We start from the raw sequence: 23,111 nt of genomic DNA, 5'->3' as shown, positions 1-23,111 counted from the left end.
ACTGCTGTGTTTTGGCTGTTGCAGGCTGCTGCTCAGCCGCTGGCAAAGCTGACTTCACCTCTCAGTTGAGTGATTTTTGACACTTCCAGATTTCTGAAGAATCCAGCATGTTATAGTCCTTTAGTTTTCGTCTTTATGAGGACTTTGACTTACAGTGTTCCTCCCTGCAGAGGACAATTATTTCTCTGTTCAGTTAAGAACTTGCTTAAATCCCTTTGTTGTTGGAGAGGGAATGTGTTGGGTTAATGATCAGATCCCTTCTGGAACTGAGATCAAGGACACTTTAGATAAGGTATACAGTGTACGTTGCAGTGACACTGCAACTTGTTATTACAGGCTTGAATCGTGACATGATTTTAGCATTATTCAGGATGCAGAATCCACTCCAAGGTTTGAAAAGAAAAATAAAAATTTTAATGCTGAAAGAAATTTTCTTGGGAAAAATGATTTTGGATATAGTGCTAATGCTTAATTATTTGCTTTTCAAGTTGCATTGCTAACTGGGGCATTATGTAAGCCTCAGATTTCACCAAGCAGAACAGATGATCAAGGAAAAAAAATCATCACATCTCCATAGCCGTGTATCAGATTGACAATCAGATTTAAATAAAGGCAGTTAACATTTTCCTTCTTTCCACTCTTTCCCCAGAAGGCAAATTAAAAACAAAAGTCCTGCCTTAAAATGAAACATCCTTTGATTTCAACAGATTTCCTGTGAGCACATGAACTTGAACAGCCTGAGAGGGCATTCTGAAACTGCAAAGAAGCCCTGGTCTGTATGTCTTGATGAGAGGTTTAGCCTCATTCATCGAATCAGAAGCAAGCAGTGCCGTCTCTATTCTCTTGGGTAAGTGCTTTCTTTAAAGACAGCAAATTGTTTCATGACACCTAGTTTCAAAAAGCCCTATAAATGCAACATAGGCTACAACAAGGTTGCCTTTTAAAATACAGACCTGTTGAGGTACTTCTATACAATCTCTTTTTAGGAAACAACCTTTCTCCATGAGGGTTTTTGTTTTACTTTGCTTTTCTAATGTTAGTATGAAAACAGATCGCTGAATGGTGAGTGGTAGGTCACATAGGAGAAGATGGAAATTAGTGAGAGAAACTGAGAAACCTACAGCATCTTCCCTGAGCAGAAATGACTTGCGTACTTATAAATCTTCATTAACTAGACCTGGGACAAATTAGTACATTTCCATATGAAGGTGTGTTTGCTAAGCACTTCAGGGGTGACATGGACCAAAGTGATGATAATAAAGGCCATTGTGGCTTTATTTTACAACATCTGTAGTGTTTATGGTGTTTACAGCTCTTGAAATTGAAGTTTTCACTCTTCTCAGAACAAGTGCATTCACAGGTAGTAAAACCATGAGTGCAGTCTGTTTGCCTGCTATTAAAATACTGCTTCCTGGGAGGATGAGGGAGGTCATCGGGCCATGCTGGCCTTTCACATTACCCGTCAGTGCACAGGTGCATTAGGAGAATGATTGCTGGGCTCTGGAGCTTGTGTCACACAGATCACCACATGGCTCCTGCCTAATAAAAATGTCTTTGCTGTTAGGTTAGAGGTGTATTGGAAGGCTTCATCTGCCTCCAAACAAAGCAGGTTATTTTTGTGATTTAGTTGCTGTGGGTTTGCAAGTGGTGGATAGCAAGGACCTGTTTCTGAGTGGCATTTCTCAATGATTAGCACATGGCAGTTAATGCCAGCATTTAATGTAGAGCACACTGCAGTCAGAGGGAGTGTTGTCTGTTTAATTTGGGTAGGCATATATTTGGATCAAGCTTATGTTGAGCTGAAAAAAACAAAATCCTCAGAGGGTGAACGGTTCTCTGGTTTTGTTCAGCTGCATTGCTCCGTGGCAGATCAATACCATGCCCCTTAGAGACAAATCACATATACAGAGAGCAAATTCCTCTCAACTATTGTTGCCTCTTATTTTCTGAATATTCTCTGCAGTCTGTTTCAAATTATACTTACCTGGTTCTAATGCAAAATACAGGTTTAATTCCACCGCCTTCCCTCCACAAACCCCCCACCCCCTCAGGTTTTCACGTTCCTGTGAATGTTAGGAGAGGCCCATCCATGCTAAGGTCTGGATTTATCTGCTTGGCTGTAGTACTGGCTAACTGCCTGAGGCTCCTTCTAGTAGTCAGTAGGGAGAGGCAGGCACATTCAGGTGGAAAATCAGCTAAGCTAAATAACATTTTGAAGGTAGGTACAGCTTTCCTTTGATTGTGGAGGAAGTGAGATAATGTGGCTGCTGGCTTTAGATGTCTTGGCAACATACCCAGAGTTTAGTAGAATTAATCTAGCTCTTCAAGTTACATGACCATTAATATTAGACCTGAGCTCCTGTATTAATGTCCCTCTTCCTTCTTGCTATAGACCAAGCGTGGGTTGAGAATGGTTATTTTTGTTCAATTAGCCAATTGGCACAATGCAAAGTTGACTTCATCTGTGCTAGGAAATGCAGATTTGTCATGAGCTGACCAGCACAAAGGTAATTTTCTAATGTTTTTTAACAAACTTGAGCTGGTGCATGTATTATACAGTGCTTTATATGTTCTGCTGGTTTAGGTATGCTGCAGGGATCCTGAAAGACAGATTTGCTGTACTGATGGAGCAGTAGGGCTAAGCAGAGATTGAAATTGTTGTTGGCACAGCAATCATCAGACACACATGTGCAGTAAATACCCAACCATGATGCATCACATGAAGCAGCTAAAAAGGAAAAGGAAAATATTTGAGGTTAAAAAGGAGCAGTCTTCAGTCCTCCAGTTTACTTCCGCAGCCTTTGGAGCACAGTTCTCTCCAACTCATGTCCTTAGTTTATGACAGCAGAAAAGTAATCTTGTTCCAAGTAAGACAAAAATCCCCTTTAAACATTTTCGTTATCTCATATACTTCATAAAGAGCAAAGGGGGAGCAGCTGCTTCCAATGAAGAACATTCTCTGTAGAGAGGATGGATGGAGGACAAATGTGAAAGTTCAATGTGAGTGTTACTGGGAATCCTGAATTAAATCCATATATCATTAAAACCGGACAATTCATACTGCCTAGGCATTTCTGTGGAAGAGGTTACTTGTGAATGGGGGTGAGAAGTGTCTGAAACATCTGGAGATCTTTTTGAATTAGTATTAGTTGTTTCCGCTACTGGGAGGCGGCAATGTTTTTGCTTGGGTGACAGGATTCCCCAGTATGATACATAATTGCAATATGCATTAGTGAGCTCTAGTTATTAGTGCTAAATCTGCTTAGATTAAGCTAAATCTGTTACAAACACCACAGGCAGGCACTCAAGCTGCGATAATATAAATAGGATTTCACAAACTTACCAGTTAAGCTTTAGAGTCTTGCTGCAATACTGTATAAATGCCCTTTCAGGTGGATCTTAAAATGTAGGGGCTTTAGGATCCAGGCAGGGGATGCTTCTTTTTTCCCACGCTGCAGAGCTTGGTTATCTTCCTTTGAGAAGGAGGAGAAACAACACAGAAAGGGAAAGGTGCACCTTAACATGCATGTTTCTACAGCTCTGTCCTGTGGTCTCTGTGGGAGCTGGAGTACCTGCAGTTATCAGGCTGGATCAGCTACAGGTGTTCCCTAGAGCTGTGCTGGAGGAGACAAAGCAGCTTTTGTGCTACCTGCATGCTGGCTGCACTCCAGGGTGATGTGGGGGCCAGTGTGATGTTTCAGTTCAGTGTTTATTCCAAGTGGGAGGCTCTGTGTGCTGTGACCCTCTGTGAACCCTAGGAGCAGGGGACAGCCAAGGGACACTGCTCCCTGTGGTGCTGTGCTCTGTCCTGGTCAGCATCCCTGCCCTGCTGCTGGATGGGAGCAGTGCCAGCAAGCCCTTCCTTCCCACTGGCACGCAGACTAGGAGAGCCATCCCTCAGCTGCTGTTGCTGCTGCTTTGAAAGCAGCACCTCTGCTCCCATTGCAGGGGACTGCACGCAACTGCCCACTGTACCTGAGCTCCCTTCTCCTTTACAGGAAAAATAGGTCAGTGTACTTAGCATTCTCTTATTTTGCTGTTGCTGGAGGCAGCAGCTGCTCTCTCGTGGTGATGGGGAAAGGCCTCTGCAGTCTTCTGTGTGTGAACTCCATGCCTTTCTTTTAAAATCATGGTCCCTTTTTAAGTAACACAAAGCCTTTCTTAGGAGACCTGATTTGTTTACCACTTTTCATGCTGTGCTATCCCCTAGCATGGTCACGTGTGAGCCAGGAATTTTACAAACCAGTTCTTTTGGAGATGACCTCATTTTCTCTCCTAAATATTTGTTGTTTGTTACATCTCTCCTCAGGCACAAATTTGAGCTGTTAGCTAGAGTGCCAGAAGATGTATCAGCACCTTCTTCACTGTCATTATATTTTTTCCCCTGTTTTGCACCACTGTGAACCCCTCTTTGCAGTCCACGTGAATGGCAGTCTGTTTGGAGGCGGCCTGAGGTTTGTCTGCATCAAAAGCATCTGGTCCTCTACGTTGTACCAGCTGGTATGATTTGAAGTGTGTCACGGACACATGTGTCTGTCAGTCTCTGGCAGGCTCATCACTCTAATGCTGTAACTGTCCCCAACAATTCACATGTTCATTTCTAGCCAGCTTCTCATTCCTAAGGGATTACACTGGTCTTTGTCCATCAGTGTCCCTTTTGTAGAAAGCCACATGCAAGTGAATATGTCAATTCACTTGGTTAACTTCTGAACTTTTTACTAATGTGTGTTGAATTTTTAATTCCTTTTAATACAAAAGGAAGCTACTCTCTTTTCCTCCTACGCAGCTGTGCAGGCTGGAATCATGTGAAATAGAGTTCTTAAAAGCATGCTGGGCTGTTTCTGCAAACCCTGTCTTCTCCTGCTTTCCTAGGATACCTGAAGGAAAAGGTGGTTGAGGAGAAGACCTTCTAATAAGGCACCGTTACACTGTGCTTAGCCAGTATCACAGCAAGTGTCATACCATACTGGAAACTTCCAAAACATATGTTCTTCCAGACATTGTTTCATGAGTTGGATTCATTTTAATTTATCAGTGTGTCATTTATGGAAAATGTTTAGTGCTGGCTTAGTGTCATACCATAGTGTATCATGATTTAAAATGTATTGTGTTTTACAGGTTGATGCAAATAGATTTTAGACTCACACCATCGCTTAGGATAATTGTGGTGTAGTGTAGCAGGTGCTCTGACAGTATGACTAACAGTAGTGCCATGTAACGGTTTGTGTATGATAGATAAATGCCATGCTGTTAGTACATAATAGATATTCTTAATTAGTACAACTTGTTGAAGTGCTGATTTAAAAATCTTGACTCTCTTCCCAGCACTACATGTGTGTATAATTTAGCATAATTTAGGTTAAGTTTAAGGTTTCGTGCATGATTTGAACCATGTTTGGAGCAAGCTTGGAGGAGCAGGAATGAGGAAGACATCCTATTTTACGCAGTAGCAGAGGCCTGTGGTCCAGACATGTGGTTATAATGGTAAATACCAGAACTTTTTAGTTCTAGTGTACCCTTTGTGAACCAGCTGGCTGTAGGAAGTGGGAATATGGCACAGCCTTGTAAAGTACGTCTTCTTCTTCCAGAGACGGGGACTGAGACCATGGCACTGTACAATGAGGCTATTAATTTTTCCTCTTTTGTGGGGTCTTTGCCAAATTAGCAGCAGTTTTCTCTGAAGTTGTGTAAAAACTCTGGTACTGTTGTGAAGGAGTCATTTTTAGATTTGCCTTTTTTATCTGTGTCTTCCTGTGCCCAGAGAAAGAGAGGCATGTCGTTCTTGTGTCAGTTTTGTATAAATTTTAAATGTATTTGTTCTTCTGCTTATGGCTTGGTCATTGGAAGTCTGTGCAGTGGGGACTAAGGAAAGTTGTAATCTTGTCAAGAAAAAGCAAATTGAAAATAGAGGAATATATATAGAAAAAAATAGATGAATAATAACAGCACAAAGAGTCTAACTTTTAATTTACTTCTTACAAATTATGTCAGCTTCTGAATTACAGAGAAGCTCTTGGGAAGGTTATCAGCCTGGCTAAAAGTGGATTAGTTCTTGCCTTGAAAGGAGCTGTTCATTCTAATTGTATGCAGTATACAGCTTGAATTTTCTGGTGAGGTTAGTTAAGCCCATTCACTTTGGTAGTTTAATTCTATAAATTACCAATGTCATTAAAAGTTTCTTAAGGTCAATTATGAATGTGACATTGGAGAAAAATAACACATGTTCCTTTAACTTTCCTTTATCTAACTACTTACTCCAAATCTTCAGTAGCTGTTACTTTTGACCATTAGCTTTATTTCTGATCACCTCATCAGAATTAGGGTTAGATTATGTTCAGTACTGTGGATGTATCCCAAGAAGGAGCACAACAGATTTTCCACTTTGGTTCAGAAACAAATACGTTGGATCTTACTGTAAATCTTCAGAATGTCCTAGTTCTTTTTGTGGCATTAATAGTTAAATCTTTCTGCTTTTGTAGGCTAGGCAACGATGACAACCAGTTTGAGACAAGCATGGCCAACAGTGGATGTGAGGTGCATCGCTTTGACCCCAGCATCAAGTCAGCACACATTCAGGAGGGTCGGCACCTCTGGTATCATCGCCTGTCCATTGACTGGAGGGATCCCAATCCAGCCATTGCTGCTCATAAACTTCACAGCAACACGAAGAAGCTGGGCACAATATTGAATGAATTTGGACATCAGAAGGTAAGGACTTGGGGGTCAGGTTTCTGACCGCAGGGTTAACTGTTCGGAACGCTGCAGAGCTTCCTCCTTGCTGTCTCAGGAGCCATGAGCACTTTCCAAGGTTATCTCCTGACAGCAGATCTTTTTTCAGCATTACTTGTAATACATTTCTTGAAGGGGTGCCTTTTCCATCTTTCTTTTTCTGTCTGCTGATGACAGCTACGTTGAGTTTAAAACACTAGCCATATACTAAACACTTCCCTCATCCTCTCCTCCTTTTCCCTTCAACTAGCTGGTGACATTCAGTGCTAGCATTTTGAGTCCTGTGGAACTTCTGGTCTTTGCCTGAGTATGAGCACTAAGCTCCTCATGCAGCCAAGTTTACAAAGAGTGGAAAAAAAATACTTGCAACAGTGATTAGAAGAGAAGAAGTAATGGATGGTTGTTTACATTCTCAAGGTCACTGGTCCTAATTACAGTCATCGACAACAAAAACATCCTGTTTTGAAATTGGCAGCCATCTGTGGGCTTTTTTTTCTTTTAACATTTTCCATTTTGTTTTTAGGGAACTGTAAAGACATTTGAAATCTTCAAGCCTCAAATAAGTGTTGCCAGAATACATTTGAGGAAGTTCCTTAGGCTGCTTTTAAGAGAGTTTTTTCGTTCAGAAGCTATACAAGCATGAATTCAAATGCTAATACACTTATTTGCCTGAAGCTAGTTCTGCTTCTCTGCTGGGTTTTTTAAGAAATAGCCTGAGCTAAGGAGAAGCTTTTCTGTAAGATTTACAAAGCCAGCAGAGCACTGTTTGTTTGGTTTGTTATTATAAACTGCAAGATGTCCTTTTCAGTTCACTTCTTGCTTTTCTTTAGTATTTTCTTTTGGTTCAGCTCTACTGATTGGACCGTTTTGAAGATAAGAGCAGAAAAAAGCTTTTTTCTACTTGTTAGTCATACTGTAACTATACTAGGCTCTGCATTAGTGAAACATCTGGGAAGACAGGGAGATGGCTTTTCTTTGACATGTGCCTTACATTAAGTGGTTTGATTTTAGAAGAATTAGTCTCACAGCAAATGATTAATGACCTGGTCCAGAGAAAGCGTGGGTCTTTTGATGCACGAGACCTACTGAGAACAGTCAGTTCCCAGGTTATCGTGGTAACACAGAGTGATTGTAAGACCTTCTGTGAATGAGAAAGTGTAGCTATGAATTCTCAGTATATACCTTTCTGGGTGAAAGTTACCTGACAGGAAAACAGCTGGCTCACACTAGCCAAGGAACATAATGCACATATTACACATGCAGTTAGGCTCTGCTCTAGCTTCATACACATAGCATAGGTTTTGGTTAAGTATGTTGGCACATTATGAGCACTGTATATAACCTCTTGCTCTGTTAGCATTAAGGTAGCAGCCATGCGCAGATTATGACATTAGTGAAGTCAGAAGCTGACTTTATCTCAGTGAGGATAAAGCTGTTACATACTCTACAATCTTCTTTACTTGTGAAATACCTGAGTGGGCTGACCCTCCTCACATTGTTCTGTTTAGTTTTCATCATTTGGAAGGCAGCCTGAGAAGTTGTATGTCATGTAAAGACACCGATAAACTCCAGTTTAGTAAGAGAACATTGAAGTAAATACTCTGACATTCAGGTTTTCATTCTTCCGGTGAATGTGAGTGGAATGTTCCCTAGACTAAATAAATAAGTTAATTCAAAACAGTTTCACAAAATATTCTCCAAAGCTTTTTTTTTTTTTTTAATTAGAACATGCTCTTCATTCCATTCTTTTTAATTTTAAAAATCCTTCTGCCTACCCTCAAAGGCACTCTGTTACCACTTCAAGGCAGGAATCCAGGAAGCTGCATTTGAAGTTAATGCTTCATTTTCTCCTTGCTTTTATTCTTTGTGATTTGGTACTTGATCCAAGACCCTCCAAGTGATTGAGACTATTTCTGCTGATGCCAGAGGCTTTGGATTGAGCTCATGAAGAGAGGACAAGGCCCCCTCTAATTCTTGCCATTGTAGCCTTGAAAAGAAAACATGCAATTTGGGGGGTTTGTGTGCAAGGGAATCAAACAGTTTGAATGAGCTTGTTTACACTCTGACTGGGATGAGAGCACACCTGCTATTCTGCAGTCAGTACTGGGACCTCATCCACAGAAAGGGAAACCCATCTTGATTATGGCAAGAAATACAAACAGGGTTTTGTTATTACAGTGGATGTGAGCAAAGATTGAAAGAATTGGATCTTCCTAATTGTCTGTGTGGCATAACAGTCTTCAGTTCTCTGGGGAGTGTAAATAGCCTGCAGATAGAGGACTTATCTAGTACTATATTAGGATAAGACTGACAAAAGAAACATGTAGTCAGAGTATTTGGGGGAACTGTTAGAGTGTGAAATCTTTTAAGCCTTGGAATAATCTCCAAAGGATGTCATGAGAGTCCTGTTTCCTAGTACACAAATCTCAACTGAGAATTTACTGGTGTATCTTTTAAGAAGAGCAGTATTTTATTTGCCACAGGAAAGGATAAAGCTGTAAAAATTGATCCTTCTCATCTTCCCTCCCTTCCTTCCACCATTTTTTTTGCTGAACATGCACACTTTGTAGCACACGACTGATAAACAGCAAGAAGAGGAGAAAGCCAAAGGATTTTCTGTCGTATTGCAGTGGTGTTCAACTTTGTGAAACTTTTTGCTTTCATGTTCTCTGACTACATACTGGGATGCTACAGTGCTGATGTTCCCTGTGGATTAGTGGTAGGTGGATGGGGAGCTTCTTAAAGAGTTGCTGGATCGTTCAGTTCAGAAGGAATCTTGAGAGGCCTGTAGTTTAATTCCCTGCTCAAAGCAAGGCCAGCTGTGAAGCCAGACAAGGATATTCAAGGCTTTATACACTCTGGTCTTGAAAAACACCGAGTTTTCTCCAAAATGGACACAGCACAACTTCTGTGGGCCAGCTGTTGTCCTGCTTGACTGTCCATTGTGAAGATGTTTCTCCTTATATCCAGTCCGAAACCCCCCTAGTTTCAATTTATGCCTATTGTCTCTTGTCCTCCTTGTATGTACTGCTGAAGAACCTCTCTGCTGTCTTGATGCCCTCTTGGTAGGTCCTACAGACTGATCCATCATTCAAGGCCATGTCATACCTAGGTTGAACAAGCCTCATTCCCCCAGCCTCTGGGGGGGGAGGGCAAGTACTGTAGTTCTCTACTATCTTGGTGGCTCTCAGCTGAGCTCACCTCAGTTTATCATTGTCTTGTGTTGTGGGGACTGAAACCGGATGTAGTATCTAGATGCACTCTCACAATTTGCATTACTTGGCAGCATAACTCAGCAGTGGATGAGATGGTTACTTGGAAACAAGTAAAGCTAGAAACAAGAATCTCAGAATGTGAAGTAAAAAACCTTCATTTTATCAGGAAGTGCCCCTGGGTGTAACTTTCAGGGGACTACAGGCATTCAACTCCTGCCATTCAAGTCATTGTGAGCAGTGTAAGAGACCAAACTGTGTCACTGTTTACCATGAAAAGAAACACAAGGCAGTCTGTGAGTCCTGATTTTGATTTGAAGGTGTTAATTTACACTGGCTCTTCACAAAGATTATTTTTTTCCCCTGACAACCTGGCTTCATGTTATTGAACAGGTCAGATTTAGGGTTTCAAAAGGAAAAACCTCCTCCCTTTCACCTGTTACTTATTACTCGACACTTCAAAATGCTACACCCTGAAACCATTTTGATTAATAGCCTCATTTCTTCCTGGGCAAGTAATTTATCACTTGCTCCTCTCCTAAAGCAGGTACAATAGAGTCTATGTCATGCTGCACTTACAGTTTTTAGAAGACTGGTGTGAAGGGGCAAAAATTAAAGAAAACATTTACCATTTTGGTTTAAAATTTGCTCTGTTCATAGTACAGAAACAAATGTAAAAGCCCTGGAAGAAAACTGCATAACAACTTAGTTATGCATAGAGATTTGATTAACAAGACACAAAATTAACTGTGCGTATTCAAGTTTTGGAGTAACCAAATCCATGTGGTTACTGTTTACCACACACACCTCAGGACTGCAGGGACCAGAATAGTCCTTTGAACCCTTGACCATGCCTAACAGAATCATTTAACTTTGATTATCCCTTGCAGGGGTAGACTTAGGCAAGGCACAGGGAGCCTGGGGGTTGCTGTGAGTTATGTTCCTAAAGGGCTGCTCAAGTTCAGTATGTGGATGCCATTGGTGTTCATAAACTCCGTTCAGCTGCCATTTTAACTCGCATAAGATCCTCAGTACTGGCTGATTAAGTGCCTGCAAGCTGGTTTATGTCCTGAGGTAGAAGCCTGACCTTGGGTTGAGAAGCCAAGAGCTCAGAAGCTCAGTAGCTCTTTCAGGGAGGTGAGTCCTTGTCACTGTTGCTGCTGCAGCCAGGGAACAGCCCCCTTAACCTTGCTGGAGCAGAAAGCTCAGATCTGGGCTTTGTTGCCTTTGGTTTAGTATCAGAAAGACCAGATGAGACCAGATGTCTTGAAGCACTGCACCATACCAATCCTTAAGTAAATGTCTGGAGTTCTGTCTTCAGAGGTCTTTTTTTTTTTTTTTCTTTGCTTTATTATGCATATTTGGGGCTTTTCCAGAGTCTCAATTCTAGAAGGAAAAATCCACCCTTCATCTGATTTTAGACCCATTAATTTCACATCCAAGTTTACTTGTGTAATCAATGATCTTTAGGCTTAAGTGGCCCTTTTTTCTGCAGCTGTTATTTACCATTCAGATATATTTGTACCATCCAGATATAGTTATGAAGAACAGCTCTTGCTTTGGTAGGGTTATCACACTGCCCTCTTTAAGTCTTCTCCAACATGAGACATCCTCTATTTCCTGTAACATCTTATTAAGGTTTTGCTGTCCTACTGCAGCTGGAGCATCAGCAGTCAGTCCTATTCAGAAGTCCCAGTGGGGTCTCTGCTAATGGTTAGGCTGTGACTGCCTTATTTCCTTTCCTCTCCTGGAAATGTCTGCACTGCTACTGCTTGTCGTAGCATTTGCTTTTATGTAGACACATCATACTGTTTCTTTGTTATATCAGTTTCTGCATGGCACAGAAGAAAGAGTTTTGTCCTGGAGCACTGGTTTTTTTGAAGTGTAGATGGCTGATCCTAGCCTGTTTATAGTAGAAGTAACTGCACTGTAAAGTTCCACTTTAGCACTGGCTACTTTTGCACCAGGCAGATTTGGGGCAACTTGGTTGAGTGTGAGGTGTCCCTGCCCATGGCAGGGGGTTGGAACTAGATAATCTTAAGGCCCTATCCAATCCTAACCATCCTGTGATTCTATGTAATGCCATAGCTATAAGAGCTTATAGTCTAAATAAATGGCCTGCCAGGTGGTGGAGGAGCATGGAAGTCACCTCCATTAAATTTCTACATTTGAGATAGCCTTTGAGGTCCTCATAAACTCAAGGGAAACCATTAAGTTGCAGTTCATCTCCTTCAAGAGCAGATGTTTAAAACAGGCTGGATGATGTGACCTGCATGTCTCAAATTGCCATTCAGAAGTTCCAGTTCTTCTCTGTGACCTATAAAGGAGCTTAGACAACTGGTTTGGGTTTAGATGTCTAAGGCTGGGTGAGGTGCATCCAGTCTTGAGTGGCTTGTCCACAGACTCTGCTCAGTATCCGTCTGCCTGAGATGCTGCCTCTACTGAACATGTGTTTGACAAGTCCTAACTTTGGGACTTGAGAGTGCTGCAGACCGGTCTCACTCCTGCTATCCATGCTGGTTGTGCTAAGAGGGAGAGCACTGGAGATAACAACTGGGTAAGCTAGCCAGAAGGTGTAATTTTATTTTTTTTAAGTCACCCCATTAGGGCAAAAGCTGGGAATGCTGGAGTGCACCTTATTCTACAGTAAGCATCTGCCTCTAGCTCTGTAGTTTATGAGTTCTTGTAAGACTTACTGCCCATAACACATTCATTCAGTCCCTTTGAGGTTATGTTTGCACATGCTGGGCCATATTAATTCCCTGATTAAAACAACCTATTTCCTTGGAGTTACAGGAAAGCTGCAGTTTAAGCACTAACCATTGCCGAGTGTGAACCTTTTGTCTGGGGGAGCATCAGTGAGTTGCCAAATTTTACTCCATGTGCTGAAAAGGGGCAATCAGACTGATGCAGATGCTTCCAGCTGCAGTTGGAAATGCTGCCTTCTGTAACCTTGTAATGATTGCCCCCAGTTAATATACAAGCTTCTGACACAGTGTTTCTTTCCTGGGTTGCATATATGTTTTAATTTCAGTGGTAATGAAATCAAGGTGGTAACTGCTCTGTGTTTGCTTAGTCAGCTGAGGCTGCTGTTGCGTAAAGTATTTCAATTGTAACTAGATTGAAGGCTTTGGCTGCAAGGAGAAATGGGCTTGATAACCTCAAATTTCTGGAGGCAAAGATCTTTGGACAGTGATTTACTGCTCACCACCTCTCCCACTCTGTGTTGTATGCAAGGAATGCCTCATACGCATTCCTTTACAGGGTTTTCTCTCAGTTCCTTACCTCTCCTTTTGCTTCATGTAAATTCTCTCTACCAAGAGCAGTTCTGAAGATATTGTTAAGGATGGTGGTGTTTCTAGGGAGCAACCTGAGGTGCCGTTCAGTATGTGATTGTCAGGCATGAAGCGAAGGTCTTTTTAATGATACTGTTGGCTGAATGTGATGTGATATGTAGCCTTTTCTTCCCCTAGGAAAAGGACTAGTGCAGTGCCTGAATTGCAATGAAAGTATTTTGCTGTTGAAGTAGAGCTTATGCAGGTCATCTTTGGAAACAAACAAAAAAACAAGAAAAAGGGGGATTTTCAAACCACATTATTGTCTGCTAAAAACTGGGAAGGAAGGAGTGTTGTTTTTTAGGGTTTTCTTTTTTTGTTGTTGTTGCCTTTGTTGTGGTCATTAGACCCTTTAGAAAATATTGGGTATTAATATCTGCTTTCCCCCAGCTTTACTAGAGGGCTGCACAAGCTGTGTTCAATTCCAGCACAGTTCAGTGCACTAATGCAGTTCCACCTTCTTTTTGACAGCAGCAGCAGCATTCTGCTATTTTGGTGTCAAATGGTTGCATTCAGAAGAGCATGGTACTTGCTGCAGGCACTGTGGAGTCATCACTGGTATGCTGCTGCTGTAAGAAGCCAGGCATTCCTGGTCCCCTCTTCCAGCTGAAAGAAGAGTTTGTCAGGAGCCTGAGGAGCCTGCCATACCTGGTACAAGATGCAGAGCATCTGCTGAGCTCAGACCTGTATTCATGCTCCCCAGCTCCTGCTTAAGCCATTAATACTGGCTTAGGCACAGTAATGTGCATCTGTAGGGTTTTAGTTCGGTCAAGGTGCTGAATATCTGCTCAGGGTGTTGGTCCATTACATGACACTGGATTAATGAGAGTTGAGAGCAGTCCCCTTTCCATAAGCATCCTGGGCTTTCTCCACTGCTAATTTCCAGGGAGTAATTCACATTAACAAGTTTTTTAGATAAATGCCCTATCCAGAGCACTTAGGAACTCTACACAAAAAAGTCATTTACCCCCACATGCACATTTGTACCTCGTAGCTCATTCCTCCTCCCTGTCACTGTTCATAAATTCTTGTTATTGGAATTGGTCATCTCTTGTTTGATTACTTTCCCATTAGTGTCTGGATCCTTTCTGGTCTCATTTTTGAGCTGACAGCAGTTTAAGGTATCCTTCTATTCTCAAAAATTTGAAATCCAGAGATCAAAGCTACAGCAGCTCTCCTTTCCCCTTCTCACTGCCCATACCAGATGAAATCTGGTAGTTGTGCAAGCAGTTCAGGGTGTTCCTTATTCATGCTTTCAGGAACACACAGCTTTCTTCCTGCCTTGGTTGCAAACAAACAGCAGGGTGGACAGTGAAGCAGAAGGGAGGCAGGTTGGTACCTTGGACCAGAGATGAAATGAAACAGATGTCCATGAAGGGTGAAATCTTAAAGAACTTCATTGCACTGGCTGGTGCAGGTGGGAACCAGGTCCTCCAGATTTAGTTGAAGCTATTCAGTTATACCAGGGCTGCATGTTCTCATCCTGCAGGAGATGTTCTTCAAGGTGTGGTAAACATTTTTTGAAGATGGGACTCTGAGCCCTTTCTTCAGTTACTTTTGAAGTCCCCCATGGGCACTGTATTAATAAACAATAACGGGTCTTACCACCAAAATGCTGCCTACTGTGTACAACCATTTTACAGTAGCCTAAGCCCTCTGTCCCTTGCACGTGTTCGCACACTTGCAGGTCTTGCTCCTCAGGGCTTTGGGATCCATTGCTGCTTAACTGTTTGGCTTCTAATGTAAACCTCCTGTGCCAGCTGCTGCCTTGTCCCCTTACAGTGTGTTTGCTGCTGGCTTTCACCTTTAGGAAGACTGGGATAATGTTGCTTTATGTAAGCACAGAGCAGGGTCCCACCATCCTTGCTTGGTGCTGGGCTGACACAAACAGACTGCAAGTGTTTGCTCCCCTTTAATGAAGAGACTTGAGGCTCCAGTGTACAGCATTTATTCTTTTGAGTAAACATCCGTTCCCACAGGCACCCAGCAGCGTCTGGCAGAGAAGATCAAAAGAACAGAAATAAAAGGATTTTCCCCCCTTAGCGGGGGGAGTGGGCAGTGGGACATCTCCTGTGAGATTGGATGGCTGAATGTGCTCTTTGCAGGGCAACTCGTGTGCTCGGCCAGGGCAGCGTGTGGAGCGGCTGCACTTCCAGCCTGGGCTGTTGGCTGCTGGTGGAATAAAGGCAACATTTAAAATGCCTGTTTGCAGCATGGGCTTTTCCGAGCAGAGCTCTTGCTGATGATCAGGATGTTAGATCATTTAAAGTCAGAGTTTCCGAAGCTCCCTTATGGGATTTTTCCCACTTGGGCAATCTAGCCATCAGACTGAGGGACCTGGTATGGGGATGTTGTTTTCATCTTTTTCTATACAACAGAAGAACTGTGCAAACTGGAAAAGGTAATATGGTGCAAATGGGAGCTGGAGCATGGTGATTCTGGTCAGGGATGCACCTTGTGAGCTGCTGCCATTCTGAGCAGGAAAGGTCACTGTCTGGGGAGCTCATGTCCTCACCCTGTTTCCTTTGAGAAAGCATCTCTGAGTCCTCAGCTAGTGGTTAAGCTCCCATTGCCTGCTGTGGAGACTGGTTTCGGTTTAAAGGGTTGGGGAACCAAGATCTTTGATGCTCAGGATTTTTGTGAGGAGAATATCCTCTCCCTCAGCATTGTCTACATGTAGTGCTGGCCTTCCCCATGCTGAGGGCTTGTAGATCCTGGGTCACTTGTACAGAAAGCTTGGTCTTGCTGGCTCGAAGGCTAGACAAGATGTTAAGCACAATACCTCTAGCTTTAAGGTCAATAGAACATAATGCTAACTACCATCAAACCTGTCTCCAAATCAATTCAGGCCTGGGGACGTGTATTGTTTTATGACCAGGAGATGAGTTTTAAGACCACACATGTGCTGCAGTCTCTTGCTGGTCCAGTGCCCAGTGTGAATTAAGGTGGGAAGTTGCCAAGAACTATTCCCATGGTTCAGAAAAAGGTTTGTGATGACAGGAAGGCCATAGGTGAAACTCTGCAGCCTCCTGACCAAATGCAGACAGGGAGAAAGGATTTTGGGCCATGCTGGTCTCCCAAGTCAAGTGACAGTTGTTATACCAGATTGTCTTGTCATCTGGTAAAGTGGCTTTGAAAAAGACTTCCTTCTAGCTAAAAGACCCCTTCATCTCTGCCTGTCCACTGAAGTAAGTGACATTGCTTAACTGTGCTGGACTGGAGGAGTGGGGAGTGAGGCCATCTCCTTTTCTGTGATGAGTCTTCAGAGAGAAATTGCTTCCAGATGGAGAGAGCATGTGGGAAACCTCTCAGCATCAGAGACGAAGGGAGGAAGTGGGGAAATAATAGTGCCAGGTCATCCCCATGCATGGGCTTTGTGGCTGTGGGAGGGGGTCACTTGGGGTGCTCTCATGAATCCTTACTGGGAGTGTCTGGTGTGGGACAGCATGGGTAAAGTGACTGTAATGCTCTGGAGCACACAGCTGAGATCGATGCCTCCTGCATGCGCTGGGTGGGCTTTCTGGATGGGTACATTTGTCTGGGCCCATTACTGCTTCTGGCAAGCTGTTGCTCTACTGACAGGGAAAGTTAAATAACTTTTCTTTTTGAAACATTTTTCTCCAGCTTAAGTAGCAAATTTAAAATGAATTAGTATCCCACTTTTATGGGAGCACATCACCAAAATGGGGAGAAAAAAAGACTTCTGACAAGGCTGCTAAGGATCAGCGGTGAGAGCAGAGGAACAGAGCTCTCCTGCTCCCACTGCCGGTTCTCTATTTTGGTGATGTGCATATTGTATGAGTGACTTCAGCTGGACAGTTTTCCCTTTACTGTACAATAAGACCAAAGACCATGTAAGTACGCAGCTGCACAAACTGGCTTTGTGGCTTTGATGCCTTAAGCAGATCTTGAAGATGTGCCCAATCTGTCACTTTGGGAGCGAATTATCTCACATGACACATTTGTCCCGGAGTCATTTTGAAGCTGGCCATACGGACCATCACAGAGTGGGGTGTAAGTGTGGGTAGGAAGGGAGGGAGGTAATTTGAAGGAGAAGTGCTGCTGTTTGGAGCTGTACATCAGTGACCAGTAGTGATAGATTTTCCTCCTGATTTCACCATCCGTGTTGCTCACATCGTGCCCACAGCAGGCCCAGTCTCCCCAGTGAATGGCTTGGAGAGAGCCAGGATGGTTCCCCCTCCCACCAGTAATGGGGAGCATGGGGAAAGGCAGTTGCAAGCTGCTGGGAGCATAATTTGCTATTAGGCTGTGTAGCATCCTGTCTGCCATCAGTTACAGCCTTGGCTCAGAATGAAAGGGACTGAACATCCAAGCCATCACCTGCTGGTGAGGAGGACGTGTGGATGTATTTTGAAAGGAGAGAAGTATTATTCTGAAAGGTTGCAGATGGAAAAAGAGAGAAGCTATGTTTTGAAAAGCCACACTTAAGAACCTGTTTGTTATCTGCAAAGTTATGTGCAATCAAAACATGAATTAAACAGCTTTTTGTAGAGGTTTCTTTCTGCTGAAAATAGAGAATTTTATGTAGGTAAAGAGGGGAAAAACTGATGCATGGGCAAGCAGAGTTTATCTTGCTGTACAGTGGATGTCAAAATGGTAACCTGGTATCTGAGAGCTGGAGCAGAAGGTTATTTCTCACAGCCTCAAATCCCCAGTGTGTAGCATGTTCAAGGAGGATGGGATGGTTCTGAGCTCTACTCCTCCACTTGAAAGCTGTAACCAACTCTCCTCTCCCTTATTCCAGCTTGTGCTGCAGAGCTGCTCCCACAGAAAGGGAGGGATCCTCCTTACCTGATCCATACAGTATTTGCTGGTTTTGCCTTTCCTGGCTGCTGCTTTCACATGCTGAGTTCATGCTGAAAGTAATACAGCTAAATTGCTTCTTCTAGCTACTCAATCTCAATTGACTCTTCTCTACAGGGAGCTTTAAACGGTGCCCACGGGGCAGCGCAGAGCCTGAAATCCCCCGTTAACCCTGGTATTTCAAAAATGATCAAGGCAAACAGATCCCTGCTTTAGGAAATTATGCACAGTTGTAACAAGTCATTACCTTAAAAAGAAGAAATGAGCCTTCATACAATATGTGTTGGCCTTCACTATTTTTCAGCTGTTTCGTATGCTTGGTTATGCATGAGAAAAGGCCTTTCTTTCTCCTCCAAGTCTCCAGCTACAATGCTGCAGTACTTTTTCAAAGGAGCTAAACTGAGAAAGCATTAAAAAAATATGCACTTTGTTTTTACTTTTCTGTGATAACATAGTTAGTTTGTGGAAGATAAGAGGAACCAGCTTTAGTCTGTGAGTGCTTGAAATGGGTGGGCAATCAACTGCCATCTTTTATCTCTGGGCACTGTAGCTCTTTCCCCTCCAGGATTTACTCCCAGCAGCAGATTCCAGTTGTGCTCCCAGGTGAATTATAGCTCTGAATTTATAGAGGTGCCCACTAATCCTTTCACTGGCACTTTGAATCAAGGCGTTTGGAAGGTGATGGTGTGTTTGTTATCAGTAGTGTGTTGCTTATCACTGATGGTAAATACCTCCTGAGCAGTCTAATCATCACAAAACTGGTGTTAGGTGTTAGCAGGACCCTTGTTATTCACTCCAGGTACTCTTGAAACAAAGCTGTTCTGCTGTTTATTTTACCCTATCTGTGGCATAAAATGTAGACTTTGGGCTGAGATGGATGCCTTTCCTGGTAGGCAGTCACAAAAGTTGGTGGGTAGAGACAGGTATCTTCCTTCTTCTAGGTCTCTGAGCAGTGCAGAGCACTAAAGGCAATGAAAAATCTCTGGTTTGTGTGTGCAGCACATCTGCACTAGCCTTATATTTCCTTCCTGGACATTTCAGTATGTGTTTAAGCGGTTATTATGGTAACTCATTTTATCCTACTGAGACATCGGTTAGCAGCCACTTTTTGGTTCAGTTTTGCAGATACAATGCAGAGCGTGCAGAGTGCCTGCTGAGCAGCAGTTAGTGTCTCAAGAGAAAAACAAACAAACCTGGATGATGACTGGAAGCATGACCATGGGAAAAAGATGTCCTACTGTTACCATAAAGAAAGATCATGGGAAACCAAAAGCAAACACTGAGAAACATTTCTCCCCCAACCCTCCAGAAAAGAAAGGTTTCGAATAATCGTTCTGCTTTCAAAGTTACAGAAGTCTGTGGTTTCTGAAGTGCACAGTCCCATGGCAATTGCACCCATGTGGAATCAACTACCCACAAAATTGCATTACAGGTACAGCTGCGAGTTGGTATCTGAAAAATAAGTAACCTATTTCAATGTATAAAGGAAAACAAGTGAGCTCAACCATGAAGTAGTCCTCTGTTGAAATGTCATGAGCAGCATATCATTTACATTCGGCCTCCCCTTGAACCCAAAGGAGTGCTATGTTAAACTGTTTCACTGACCCACAGATAGACAAACTGACAGGCTTTTTGTTGCAGAGTTAAGTTAGGAAATACCAGAGCTAAGGTTGTCTGTGCAACCTTCCTCTCCGTTCCCCGCGCAGACGTGCCACAATACCGGCTTTAATTCCATAATCCCTCTGTCATTTTCCACTGGCCCCCTGCCTCCTTCAGTGTGGAGGAGGCACAATGCTGCCTTAATGAGCAGACAGACGGTGACTTGGCTTGTCATTATTCGGTCTATGACCACGGACGTCATTCAAGTCCCACTTTCCAAGTCCTGCTCTGAAAATGCAGTGTTCTGTTTTCAGTTGGTTTACAGCTTGTCCCACAAAAGTCTCACAGCTCTTCACAGGCACAACCTTTGCACCCTACAGAGGGTTTTCAGTGGTTAATACCCTCATTTTGCAGATGGAGACCAGAGACATCAAGCATTTAACACCTATAGATTCTTGCCATCCTGTGCAAGCCCGCTTCCAGAGAACAAGTGAAGGTAGATGTGGTCACCCCATCCCATGGCCCCATGGTTTCTGGCTGTGGCCTGTGCAAAACAGAACAGGAGAGATGCTCACAGCACAGCCCCTGCCCTGAGCCCCTGCTCAGAGGGGTCTGCAAGCCAGGGCGCCAGTCCACATGGACAGAGCATAGCCGGACACCAGTGCAGCATCCTGATGTGACTTAGGAAAGTGGTTGCCTTGGCAGTGCTTTTACATCGGTCACCCAAATTTATCTCCTGTACCTGCATAAGCGCCTTTTCCAACACCATCATGATGGTTAGGGTAGGCTGCCAGAGAGAGTCTGGGGTTTTTTTATTGGTTTCTTTTTTTACTGTTCTTGACTCTAAATGAAGTCTTCAGTTTTTCACTTCAACTGCATCTTGAGTGTGAGCAGATGGGCAGCAGCAGCGGCTCAGGTGGAACCAGCACAAGCAAATCCTGCTCTCACAGCAGGGGGAGCTTTCCACTGTTTGTCTCTGGGACACACAGGCCCTTGAGCTCTGCAGCTTGTGAGTACTACTGCAGTCATCATTTTCTACCAGGTGTGAAATTGTGCTGAAATGCTCTTTTTTGTATTGAAGCATGCAACTCCCCCCCCACATTTAATCTCCAAGCAAAGTCAACCCGCACTTGTGTTGGGCTGTGAGAACTTGGATTACTGAACATCTTTACTACAGAATTAAATAATGGTCTAAACCAAAAAAATTTCTATTAGATGTATTTTTCCCTTCACACAGCCTCATGCCTTCTTTCCTGCTATCCCTTTGTCTTTGGAGGAGCTTCCCTTAAAACTCTGCAGACTCTTTGCGTAATTCTCTGTTGATTTAGTCATCCTCACTCAGCATCCATAGTGATGCCTGCAAAAGCTTTGGACAGCAGCTTGGCCATGGTTAGTTGTGACCTGAGCTGCTCGGATCACCAGCTACCTGAGCAGACATTTATTTCACTTTTGCCTTCTCTTGTACTTGTGTGGTGCATGTAGCATCTGGTACACAAGGATGTTGCTCTACTGTGCTGCAAGTAATGGCTGTTAGTGTTTTGTTATGATAGACAGATAAAAAACAGTAGTGCCTTAGTGTCTTATTTAGGTCAGCTTCTTTTTCCATAGCTTTGATACCATGACAAGATTTGTGAAAGAGCTAACATTCTTTGGTTGTAGAATGAGCTGCATCAACACCTCAGGGTACAAAGCTTTCCAGACCAGGAGGTGGAGGCAGGAGAAGGGCTGTGAACAGACAAGCCTGAAACTTCACATTGTGTGCATGTTAGCCCTGGAATGCTCTGAGATTTTTCAGTTTATTTGCAAAAGGATTTGTACATAGAACAATTATGTAATTATAAAATGGACAAGCCTGGTCTCTGAAGTTACTGACAATAACTACAACATCCCTCATTTTCACACAGTCATGGTGTTTTTGTTGCAGATTGATGTCCTCAAGGCAGATGTGGAGAGTGCAGAGTGGAAAATCTTGGAAAACCTGATCCTGGAAGATGTTGTTGAGCAGATAGGACAGCTGGTCTTCGAGGTGCACATCCACTGGCCTGGGTTTGAGGTCAGCGGCAATGACAGCACCGTGGTACGGTACTGGTACAGTCTGCTCCGGGAACTGGAGCTGAAGGACTTCAGGCTTTTCCATACCTACAAAGACTTATCAAAACCACAGATGTTTCTGAAAAAGGAAGCCTTCAATGCCAGTAGCTGTTACACACTGAGCTGGGTAAATACAAGATGGAAATAGCAGAGAGGAATTTATTATGTGCGACTGTGAGCCATCTGGCCCCGTAGCGTTATTGAAGAGGACTTCAGCATCACTGGCTAAAGTTCCTGAGTATGCACACAGTGACTGCTATCAAAATGGACCGGGTTTCATTTTTATATCTGGTTAAAAGAACCGGCGCTAGGAGAAGGTACATGGTGCAGGTTTATACAGCGATGTATTTGCCAGAGGGTACACTCTCAGAGGACAGAGGTTTCTGTAAAAGTCCATCTGGGGGGCTAACAGCAAGGCATTCCCAGGCTGCCGTGTGCCAGCACAGAGGGCATCCCTCTGGGTTTGCCCCAGGAAGCTCTGCTCACTGAGCTGTGCTGATCCTCTGGCAGGGGAGTGCTCATGAGGAGGTGCCTTTCTCAGGAAGGGTCAAGTTTTACTTCTTTGTAAAGCCATCATCTTTGATTTGCACCTTCTTTACTTTGGCCTTATTTCCTATGGAACAAATTTTAGGGAAGAACAGTATGTTCTTGAACCCACTGGCAAATTTCAGCTGAATTTGGCAGAGGCAGAAATTGCCTCCAAACTAAATTCCTACCTGTTTTGTTGAGCAGCTTCTGAGAGCTCTGACTCTGGCTCTTTAAGGCAGTCTGGCTGCGGGAAGTGTATTCAGTGCTTCTCACGCAGGAGATGGTGGGACAGTGAGACTCAGCTGCCAGAAAAGGCAGTACCTTTTGGCTCCCACTCAAACTCTGGTGGCTTCAGCCACAGAAGACATGACTTCCCTATTTCATCTGCTCAGAGAATGGCCTGTTTTCAGTTACACTTACAATGGCCATAGCAAATGGTTTGTCATCTAGTGAGTTACTTGTTTAAAAGAGCTGAAAGTGAAACCTGGTCTTTTCAGTTTGTTTGGGGGTTTAGTTGAAGGTTTTGCTGGTGCCTTTTCCCATGCTGTGCCTATTCACCTGCTGTGTCCTCAACACCGCCCTGGCCAGGTTGGTTCTCCCTGGCACCGGGAGGCCAGATCCTGGTTCTGCACTGATGCCGGCAGAGGTGCTGGCACAGGAGGGTACCCTGGTCTGCAGCCATGCTGAGCTCTGCAGGCTGACGTGCAGGTTGTCTGCAGTGCACTCCCAGGAGCCAGCCTTGGCTATTCCCTGAGGAGCTAAGGAATGGCGGGGGAGAGCTAAACTACATAGC

General features: G+C 43.5%; 1 protein-coding gene across 2 annotated transcripts in view; it reads left to right on the top strand.

Moving 5' to 3' along the window:
* The window catches only part of METTL24 (methyltransferase like 24), a 46,150-nt gene extending 23,516 nt beyond the window's left edge, over window positions 1–22,634 (top strand). The window contains exons 3-5 of one of the 2 annotated variants that reach the window (XM_061366815.1): window positions 708–847; window positions 6,480–6,708; window positions 21,624–22,634. In XM_061366815.1, coding sequence (XP_061222799.1) covers window positions 708–847; window positions 6,480–6,708; window positions 21,624–21,938 — 684 coding nt within the window. In that variant the 3' untranslated portion in view covers window positions 21,939–22,634. Of the gene's footprint in view, window positions 1–707; window positions 848–2,083; window positions 2,219–6,479; window positions 6,709–21,623 lie in introns of those variants that run through there. The other variant, XM_061366816.1, reaches the window with a different exon arrangement.
* Window positions 22,635–23,111: the final 477 nt, after the last annotated feature.

The sequence above is a fragment of the Neopsephotus bourkii genome, unplaced genomic scaffold (assembly GCF_033783945.1).
Source record: "Neopsephotus bourkii isolate Nb327-2 ecotype Australia unplaced genomic scaffold, CSIRO-AGI_Nbou_v1 NB_1358, whole genome shotgun sequence".
Taxonomy (NCBI): Eukaryota; Metazoa; Chordata; class Aves; order Psittaciformes; family Psittacidae; genus Neopsephotus; species Neopsephotus bourkii.
This window is presented reverse-complemented; position numbering and strand designations above follow the sequence as displayed.